The 10,095-nt window shown below is 38.9% G+C and overlaps 3 protein-coding genes across 9 annotated transcripts in view; 2 read left to right on the top strand and 1 right to left on the bottom strand.

Moving 5' to 3' along the window:
- The first annotated feature begins 3,623 nt into the window (after positions 1-3,623).
- Positions 3,624-5,245, top strand: LOC106312771 (transcription factor PIF6). 5 transcript variants are annotated; one of them, XM_013750412.1, is made up of 6 exons: positions 3,630-3,844; positions 3,935-4,133; positions 4,206-4,370; positions 4,450-4,587; positions 4,684-4,749; positions 4,833-5,245. In XM_013750412.1, exons 1-6 carry the CDS (start codon positions 3,807-3,809, stop codon positions 5,211-5,213), a joined length of 987 nt encoding a protein of 328 aa, XP_013605866.1. In that variant the 5' UTR covers positions 3,630-3,806; the 3' UTR covers positions 5,214-5,245. The 5 variants fall into 5 exon arrangements, with proteins under 5 accessions (XP_013605867.1, XP_013605863.1, XP_013605864.1 ...); XM_013750413.1 differs by having other exon boundaries at positions 3,624-4,370; positions 4,833-4,917; positions 5,026-5,236; XM_013750410.1 differs by having other exon boundaries at positions 3,627-3,844; positions 3,935-4,370.
- Positions 5,246-5,376: 131 nt separating this feature from the next.
- LOC106312770 (charged multivesicular body protein 7) lies at positions 5,377-8,129 on the bottom strand. Of its 3 annotated transcripts, none has more exons than XM_013750408.1 (9): positions 7,586-8,129; positions 7,452-7,511; positions 7,202-7,369; positions 6,787-6,969; positions 6,424-6,554; positions 6,141-6,309; positions 5,947-6,076; positions 5,605-5,866; positions 5,377-5,468 (listed from the first exon to the last, which is right to left on the bottom strand). In XM_013750408.1, exons 1-8 carry the CDS (start codon positions 7,775-7,777, stop codon positions 5,628-5,630), a joined length of 1,272 nt encoding a protein of 423 aa, XP_013605862.1. In that variant the 5' UTR covers positions 7,778-8,129; the 3' UTR covers positions 5,377-5,468; positions 5,605-5,627. The 3 variants fall into 3 exon arrangements, 2 of the variants coding, with proteins under 2 accessions (XP_013605862.1, XP_013605861.1); XR_001264223.1 differs by having other exon boundaries at positions 5,389-5,468; positions 5,553-5,866; positions 7,586-8,128; XM_013750407.1 differs by lacking the exon at positions 5,377-5,468 and having other exon boundaries at positions 5,473-5,866; positions 7,586-8,128.
- Positions 8,130-9,194: 1,065 nt separating this feature from the next.
- The window catches only part of LOC106307226, a 1,431-nt gene continuing 530 nt past the window's right edge, over positions 9,195-10,095 (top strand). Inside the window, exon 1 of the mRNA XM_013744122.1 lies at positions 9,195-10,095. Within this exon, the coding sequence (XP_013599576.1) occupies positions 9,302-10,048 (747 nt within the window). The 5' untranslated portion in view covers positions 9,195-9,301 and the 3' untranslated portion in view covers positions 10,049-10,095.

Here is a 10,095-nt window from a genome sequence, read left to right as displayed (position 1 = left end):
AAACAATTACCTGATCATCCAAGAGCAGCATATTAAAGGCCATTAATTCTCCACCTTTTTGAGAACTTGAATTTGGTTATGCTACCTCTAACATCAAATCCGCTGATCTCGTAAGTTGTACCTTCTCTCAGAAGATGTCGGAAAGTGTTAAGCCGATGTTTACTGATAGACCCTTGGATAAGCGTTGCCTGGGAAGAGTCAAACAAAATTAGAGGTCTTCAAGTCTATGAGAAGCTGTCAGGTTTAGAGACAATAAAGGAACCTAAGGTGACAAACCTTTTCATCAAGGAGCATGTCCACTTCAATCAGTTCCCCTCCCTTGTTGAGAATGTTCTTTTTAGGGTTTTCATCAGATCTTTTGGGAAGGATGAAATTGAATTCATCGAGACTGAAGGACTGAAGTAAAGACAACGTCTCATCTTCTAGGCTTCCCGTTACAGAGACCCGAAGCCGTCGTGTGAGGGATTATAGAGAACAATGAGTACAGAATGAGTGGGCTGCGTAACTATTGTGGCAGTTTGGGTTTAGAAAGCATTAGACTTTGCTGTTCCTAAAAAAGGGGCCCATTACGAAAACAATAATTCACACGGGAAAGTGTTTTGGCTGAGCGTTTTGGATGAGCGCTGACGTGTCGGGATTTGCCCCTCCCTCCGTGATGACGTGGACGCAGGAGAAGAGAGACAATCCAACTTTATTATATAAGATTCTTTTGAGTTTTGAGACGTTATATTTGTTTTATTTCACAAGTTCGTCCAGTTACATCTTTGATTCACGTTCAATGATATAAATTTTATTCAAGTTTCTGAATAATAATAATTAAAAAGAATCCTGATTAATACTGACAATTTAAAAAGTTTTATTTTCCTTTCGTCGTGACTTGAAAGAATCTTAAATGAACTTAATAAATATAAGAATGCAAGCGTGAGTGATTGATTGTTTTCTTTTTACCAAGAGGAATGGTAGAGGCTCTCCCTTCTCTCTTAATGTTGAGAGAGAAAGAGATCTCGCGGTGGTTCCTCATATCTTCTTTTTTCTTGATCTGTATCATAGTTTCTGGTACACTGTGGTCTCTTCGTCATGGTGTAGCCGGCCTCGACTTCGGTGGTTTGCGACCTTTTCGGTTGAATCATCCGACTTTAGTGATTCCGGGGGTGGAGGCTCTCTATGCTCTGCGCCGCCGGCTCTTAACCATAGCCCTCTCGTCTTGTATCCGTTTAAAGGCGAAGGTTCGGTATTCTGGGTTTGATGTTTGGATGTGGCGGAGGAGATATCGTTGATGACGAGGAAGTTCTCCGCGAGATGGTGATGTGGATTTGTGTGATGCTTTCTTCTTTTGTGTTTGTGGCGTACGGGGTTGGATGAGCTCTCGAACTGTCGATTGATGCTCTCTAATACTTGGAACACAGAAGATGAAGGGCAAGCTGATGAAGATGGTGGTTTGATGATTGTAACCCTGTTCCCGGCAGGTATTCCGGTGGCTCTGTTGGTTCCGATGAATCTCTCCGGCGTGAATCTCGATTCGGCGGAGAATCTGAAGCGGCTTTCCTTCCGCTCGACGCGTGTCTTTCCCCTCTTCTTTTCATTACACGTGGTATGCACGTGTGTTTCTTGGGGGTTTCGGTTCCTGGGTGGATTTGGTTGGGCCTTTGGGTCTCGACTGTGTTTTTTTTTTTGTTGCCCGTCTGTGGGCTTGGTTTTAAGTTTATCGTTTGGGTTTTTAATAGCATGCTTGTACATTATGTTTTTTTGGTTTTATAAATATCAGACGGAAAAAAAAAAAAAAAAAAAAGATTGTTTTCTTTTTACCAGAGTGAGTGATTGATTGTAATGGAAGGACAAATGTCTAAATACATTGCAAAAGACGACAAAAGAAACACACAAAAGGTAACAGGAATCACGTGGCTTTCACGTGAACTTCACGCCCTTTTTTTTTTTTCCCACTTCACTTTTTCCCTTTGAGGAGAATGCTGCCAAAACTCCACCGTGGGCCCAGCCCACTCTCCATTGTCCTCTTACATCTGTGAAGGTTCTTCCCACAACCACGTGGGCTTTTTAGCCCATTCCTTTTTCACTCACTCTTTTTTTTTGGTCGTTAATACACAAAAACATTTTATTTATTGACATTATATCGTGGTTCTATCGTTTTGCGAGAGAACGAAAACTGATGAAATCTAAACTTTTGTTGTTTTCATTTAATGCTTTACGATATTTGTCTATGTTGTGGCAATCTGACATTCCGACTGTTGGTCTGTTTATTTCTAATTTAAACCACTGTTACCGCTAGACCATCTTCGAAAACATTCTATAACTTCAAATATTAAGTTTTTTGTTCTCCAAAAAAACTTTTTGAAATTTTGAAAAGTGAAACTCTATATTTGAAGTTTCACTCCTCAAAACTTTAAACTTAAAGTTTCATATTTTTATTTACATTTTGGTCCTTACAACTACACATAACATTTATGATTCATAAATATTTTATTGTTTATTGTTTCAATCCTTATAAAAATTATATCTCATAAATATTTTAAGTTTTGTTTACAAAATCTAAGTTTTACACATAAAATTAAATAAAACTTTAAAATAAGATTTAAAATATTTAAAGATGCACTACAAAAAAACATATTTTTTACTAGGGCAGTATTCGTTGTAAACTCGTCGTAAACGGGGTGTTACGACGAATTAACGTCGAAAGACGTTTCGTTGTTAAACGTCCGTCGTAACGGAGGTTTCGTCGTAAACGACTCGTTACGTTTACGACGAAATATATTCCTCGTAAAGCGGAGGGAAAGGATTCGTCGTAAACGACACGTAAGCTTTCGTCGTAAAGCACACGTAATTGTTTCGATGTAAAGCACACGTAAATACTTTCGATGTAAAACCCTCGTAAATATTTCGATGTTAATCACTCGTAATCATTCGATGTAAACTCCATGTAATGTTTACGAGGAGTTTACATCGTTTCTTATTATATTATTATTAATTATAATAAATTTTAATTTATATTTAATATTCAGAATTTAAAATAATTTAAATTTTAAAACGAAATATGATATTGAAAAACATATTTTAAAAAGTCATACAATAATATTTAAATTCATATTACAAACAGAAAAATAAAAAAAACTACATATTCTCGAAGTAGTTGGTGGGGTTGCTCGGCTGTTGACGGGTTGGATCGGACTCTTGGGGATCTCGTGGTGGCATTTTCTTGTTTTCTTTGCTAATAAATCCGAATAGACATTTCGACTCCTCGAGGCTAGAAATATGGAGTGTAGACTTCAAATTCAGAGTAATCAAGCTTATTTATTTCTGTAGTTGCTGTCCACAATTCTATTTATTTCTAAAGCATTAAATTTAGAATAATCAAGGTTTAAATTTTTTTTTGAAACTACAGCTCTTAAAATAACCTACAGCTGTACAAGTGCTCTGCAGAACCAAATATCCAAAGCAATTTTTTAGTGTTTTCCATAAAATTCTACAGCAATAAAATTTAAAACCACAGCAAAAAATCTACAGATTTTTCTTACCGCAAAAATTTTAAAGTTACGGTCCTTACCAATCAAACCCTATTATGATTTCGTATTTAGGAATCAAAATTTTGCAATGAAAGTTCTAGGAAAAACTAGAAGATGCCAAGATTCGATTTAGTACAAATGAACAGCACTGTCCCACTAAGATATTAACTGCACCTGAGAACAAAAAAAATAAAAAATAAAGAAAAGCGAAATATAAAGAGCTAAAAGACTCTGAGGTTGATCAACAAAAAGAAAGATTAACTTTCACTTACTCTTCCAAACAAGACAAACATGACTTCTCCATCATCATCATCATACTTCAGACCAAATTAAGTTCTTCATTCACATAACATATACACAACACACAAGCTGATGCAGATGATGTTTGTTCTTACCAAGCTGATTTATTGTTGTTGCAGGTTAACTGATCAAGAGTATATGGAGCTTGTGTTTGAGAATGGGCAGATTCTTGCAAAGAGCCAAAGATCTAATGGCTTTTCTATGCATAATCAACGTACGAAATCGATCGTGGATTTATACGAGGCCGAGTATAACGAGGACTTCAAGAAGACTATTCATGGTGCTGATACTAGTGACAAGAATCTTGTAGACACTCAGGTTGTTCCAGAACCTCTTGTTGTTGCCGCATATGAAACAAACATGCTGATGAATCAACTTAATTTGATTCAGAGTTTGAAAGCGTCTTCATCAAAGAGGATGGTGGTTGATTATGAGAACCGAAAGGATATTGTACCTCCTGATGAGCAATCTGTGGTTGCTGAGAGGTCGGTTGAACTGGGATACGACTCCACAGATTTTACTGAAGACAGTGAAGAATCGACGTATCAAAGCAGTGTAAGAGGGTTGATTAATTCACAGATTTGGTTTTATATTGTTAGGTTCTTGTCTGAAAACAGTTTTTGTCTCTACGCAGAGACTAGATGATGTGAGGCCACAAGTTCCTGCAAGAACAAGCAATGTTTTGGTCAAGAGAAGACGCAAACAGAAGCAAACAAACGATACAAACAAGAAAATGCGTAATTTGCAGGATCTACTCCCTAATTCTCAAAAGGTTTTGTCCACGCAAACTAAACCTTTTAATCTATTTCAAAAGAGACCATCTTCGGAACCATTACTTACGTTACCCTAAATATTCACTTGTTCATAGGACGACAACGAAGCATTACTAGATGAAGCGATCAACTATATGACGACCCTTCAACATCAAGTTCAGGTTATAACAAACAAGCAAAAACACTTCCAACTTGTTTCATGTAAAGATTCCTTTTTCTAACCTGTATGAATCTTGGATGACAGATGATGACGATGGGTAACAGATTTGTTACACCAGCAACAATGTTGCCTTTGGGGCCGCAATACTCTCAGATGGGTCTAGCAACAGGTATGCAAATGGGCGTACCACAGCTTCTGCCTGCGCCTGTTCTTGGAGCTGGCTTGCCATTGGTTAGTACTTCAGCAGATGTGCTAAGGGTTCTTAACCATCCTGTAGGACCTGTACTAATGCCAATTCAAAACTCAGCACTTTTCACACCAACGGAAAACTATTTGCCCCAATCTGTTCCGCCGGCGTATGCTGCTTTCCCTAACCAAATACCAAACTCCACCACTTCGTCAAATCTAGATGATGCTAGGACACATGGAGGAAACCTGTCTGGTAAAGAATCAGATAAACCGTGAGCAGATGAAATAGACAGTGATGATAGTTACCTGCTGATTTGCCGACTTGTTATTCTCCAAGTAAGAAGTGAGAACACTAGAGCCATATCAAGGTGGACCATACAGATCCAAAGCAGCACTACAAGATCAGAACAACTTACCATGAAAGGATCTGCTCAAGTTTCTCCTATTTAGTGCCAGCTCTCCTTGTTCATGTAACATATAGGTTAATAATAATAATCTCGAGTACTAGTTTCCCTCTGACGACAAATACATCTGATTTATACATTAGAGTGAAGCTTTAGTTTCTTGAATCCCAACAAAATGCATTGCTTACAAATACCATGGACGTGGATTTACCAAGTTCCTTTCTATTTATATTGTACAACACCAAGTAGAGAAGAGATCGCACCACAATGAAGATGCGTTCTGCGACTATGCTGCTTCAAGAATCTTTTTGCCGCCATCTTTCATCCGAACTGGTTCAGTCGCTTGCTCCTCCAATATTTGTTTTGTGTTGCCAAGTTTAAGCTCTGAGAACATCTCAGACAGTGAATCTGCAGTATCTGAAGTCGTTGGTCTAACCTGGGAACTTTCGCTTTCAAGCTCCATCTCTAATTTCATGAACTCTTCTTCAATATTTTCATCATCAATATCTGGATATGGAGCTGATTCTGCCACAACAGCAAAGAGTCTAGATAAACATGAAAGCTGTTGGACTAATCAAATGACCCGAAACAAAAACACCACTCACCGAGAGCCTTTTCAACTTCCTTCTGTGATTGAATGGTATCTTCGATTTCTTCCAAATAGTCATGAACTTCATCTGGACTGATCTTGATGTCCTTCATAACCCTCGCTCCAGTTTTGATTGCTTCTGAGACCTGCCAAACACAGAGAGATATTATTACAATTCCCAAAATGACAAGCTTTCAGTGTTCGACATACCATTTTCGTTGATTCGGAATCAGCTATATTGCTCAACACTTCCTCTACTCTGTTCAGAAGTGACGTGCATTTTTCTCTGCTCTCAGTGGTCAGCTTCAGTTCCCTTGCATGCCTTAGAGCAACTTTCTGGTGTCCAGACTTTAGAGATGCCAACGCTGATTTCCTTGACCTACAAAAGGAAAATAAAGTCACACTCTTGAATTCAATCTATTTGGCCTTTTACGGAAAAAATAAAGCTAAATTATATTTTCCAAGTCTACGATCAAGAATTAGAAAGTGTTACATTTCACAACGTTGGTCCATCACTTCGAGTTGATTTTGGAGCTTCTCTGTGGTGCTTAGCAAGTGCAGAACGTCACAGTCTAGAGTTGAGATACCGGGAAGTGCTGATTCTGAAAAGAACACTTTGACACCCTGCAAAGAACAAGTATGTTGGATTCAGACATTATGCATAGGTCTCGGCTTGAACTGAGCCTAACATCCGTACCTAGTCATCCTCTTTTACTTTCTGGAAGTTAATTTTAGGTAAGAAACTGACATCAAAAATTCAAGCAAGATATATACATCCTCAAAACTCATGGAACAATACACATTTACATGATATAAGAGTAATAAGACCAAAGAAAGAGGAATAAAAAGAACCAACCTCAATCAATTCTCCCCGATTAATAGAGATTTTATGCGCTTTTCCACACCCTGACAAGTGACTCAAAACAACAGATGCCTCATTCGAACCGTTGCACAAGTCCCGGAACTTGTTCAGCGTGACAACACAAGTAGAAGTCCAGTGCCCCTCAGATAAAAGTCTCACCACATCAGCAGCCTTCTCCTGCACATCACATATATCTTAATAACGTCCATCAACTACAGACTTACTCAATAGACTGCCAACTCTGAAGACATATTAACAAAACAGCTATACAAAGGAAACCAACCACCTAAAAAAAGATAGCTTGAAGACTTATATAGTTAGCTCACTCATTTCAAATTTTAACCATTACAAGCCACATTCACACATTATATACTCCATGTATGTGAACAAAGCAAGAAATCAAACACACCTTCAAGAGAGGAACAATAACAAGTTCGTTTTCAAGAATCTCTCCCGGCTTCACTGAAGGTTGAGATACTAAACTTGTCACTGTCCTCAACAAACGAGATAAACGCCCACTAACCGGACTTTCAAGTTCACTTGCCAGCACAACATCACCTTCACTATGCATCAATAACTTGAAACAAAGAAGACAGACACACCAATCAATTTCAAGAACAGAGTCTAATAAGCTACAAAAGCCCTTTCACCAGACTCACCAGTACATGATCAATGCATAAAGGCGTCATTCCTCCTCGATCAAACCACGCCTTCTTCACCTTTTAGAAACAAGAATACATTAATTAATCAGTTCTCTTCTACTAATCGTTCCAACTAAGAGATTTGAGCAGACCTGGACAGGATCAATGATGAGCACTCCGAAACGACGCGAGACCTTGATGATCAAATCGCGCCAAAACTGAAATTTAACTTCCCAATCGGATCTCTGTCCGCTAAACGCCTTGAATCTAGCCGTCGCCACCACCTCATCGTCCCAATCAGGAACTTCGCTTCGTATGAACTCCTTCACAGACTCCGAATCCATTTTTGGAAATTTAGAGTAAAAATCCACAAGGATGGTGAACAAAAAGCTTCTATACTCTCGGATTTACACGAATCTCGACCTAATCCTGCGAATTTGAAACTCGATTTCCCGCCGATCTGGTTTTATACGAAGATCGTCGTCGGAGAGAATAGTCAGTCCTAAACGAGTTCTAAACTCCACAATGCCTTGCCGTTTTAGTTATAAGTTATAGCACTGGATGGCGTTTTTATACTGGATCGTTTTAATTAAGCCCGGCCCATTAGTGAGACGCTACACATCTTTGAAAACGAGACTGGTCAAAAGATCCAACGGCCAGTGTGCTCTGATGTTTCACCAACAAATCCACCATCAAATCACTATCTAAAGTCTAAACTACCTCTTACTATATAATATATGTTCACAAAACGAGTAGATAGCGACTAAACCTATATAAAAGAAAGAACCTTAGTTCTTAAGGATAAGTAAACATCTAATGGGCCGGCCAGTTTATACGGTGACCTAATGTAATGGTTGACACACGTTGCTATCCTTTCTCATGATTTTCTATTAAAAAGATTAATATTGGAAAGTCAAACTCGGCAATAGTAAATTAGTAAATTTTCTTCTGGTGATTGATGAAAAGCGAAAAAAACATTTTTAAAAAATGTGAGATCGGATCCACATTAAGAAGTGAGAACTAAAGAGGAGTGACGTAGAAAAAGGGTAAAGACATAAACGGGACATGAAGGACCTTCCATGCCTATAGTAAATGCGTTATTATTTATTACGATAACGATTTGGTTTATCCATGTACACCACACAATGCACCTGATGCATCCAAGTCCATAAAACTAAAACCTCTGCAAAGCTTATCTATACAAAAATAGAGACGTTGCAATGGCTTAACTCATCCTGGTCTGGGATATTTCTAGCATGTCATGTGATTTTTGCATGTTGGTTTTGATGTGATGTTGATCTATATCTGTTTCAGTCCAGCTTTGTGGTCGGAATGGTTCAAAGGTAGTAGTTAGCTGCTAAATGAACAACTTTCATCATTTGTTAAATTGAACTATTCATAAAATATTTTATTAAATTTTCAACATTTGGAATGAAAATTCCATAAAAAAAATAAACAAATTTCAAAAGAAGACATGTATGTGCACGATCAGGGGAGAGTAATAAGTGGAATAGATTTATATGATTCCATTAATCTGTTATTCCATTTATGTTAAGTATTTAAAACCTTAGTAATGGTATAATCAACAAAATAAGTTAAGTATCATCAAAAACATTCTCTGATTCAAATCAGCATATTGCATGATGTTGATCATTCGATAATTGGATTAAAAGTACCGATAAAAATCATTGCAATTTTCAAACGAAAATAGGGGCAAAAGAGTAAAAACACAGATCCCGAGACTTTGCGTTATAAATGAAATCCTCTTGGTTAAAGCAACGAGTTGACTCAGTTTCATCATAACTATAATAAACGGCAATCTCTTCACTTTCCTCTTTAACTTCTTCTTCTTCTTCTTCATCCCTCTCATGGCATTGGACGAGAGCTTGATGATGATGTCTTCATTTCCAGTCGTCGAAGAAGACGCTGGATTCCACCAGATCCGTACCTCTCTGTCTCGACTCTCTGTTTGCACATCCTCCGTTTACGACGACGCCACCAAGAATCATCCTGACTTGGGCGTTGTCGAGAGCTTCGACGGAGCAGAAGCCGACGGAGAAGTCTCCGAAGACGGCGGTGGAGGAGGAAAAGAGAACGTTCGAGAGTCTGACTCCGACAAAGAGACGCCACGGTTTTACTCCCTCCCGGCGACTCCACCTCGCCGGAGAAGAAAAAACACAGTCACCGGAGATATAGACGCGAACGAGAGTAGCAGAGACGGCGGTAAGAGTAGTAGCTCACGGAGGCAGAGGAGGGTGCTCAGGGAGAAGAAGAAGAAAGGTCACGGCTTTAACGGCGCTGACGGAGAGAGTGACGGCGGTGGTGGATTGGGGTTAACGGTGTTAACGAGAGCTAAAGGAGGAGAGAAGTCGCTGAGGATGGGGCTAGAGGAAGTGAAGGCTTGTAGAGATCTCGGGTTCGACTTAGAGGTTCCGGGTCGGATCTCTGTATCAGCCGGGTCGAATTTGGATACTCAGACTAGTAGTGGCAGCAACTCTCCGATCGCCACGTGGCGCATCTCGAGTCCCGGTGATGACCCGAAGGAGGTTAAGGCGAGACTCAAGGTGTGGGCACAAGCTGTAGCTTTAGCTTCTTCGTCACGTCAAGCTAATTAGCTTCTTAAATATATCTTTCCCCTCTTTTTTAGGTTTTTTTTTTTTTT

This window comes from Brassica oleracea, chromosome C8 (assembly GCF_000695525.1).
Source record: "Brassica oleracea var. oleracea cultivar TO1000 chromosome C8, BOL, whole genome shotgun sequence".
NCBI classification, from domain to species: Eukaryota; Viridiplantae; Streptophyta; class Magnoliopsida; order Brassicales; family Brassicaceae; genus Brassica; species Brassica oleracea.
This window is presented reverse-complemented; position numbering and strand designations above follow the sequence as displayed.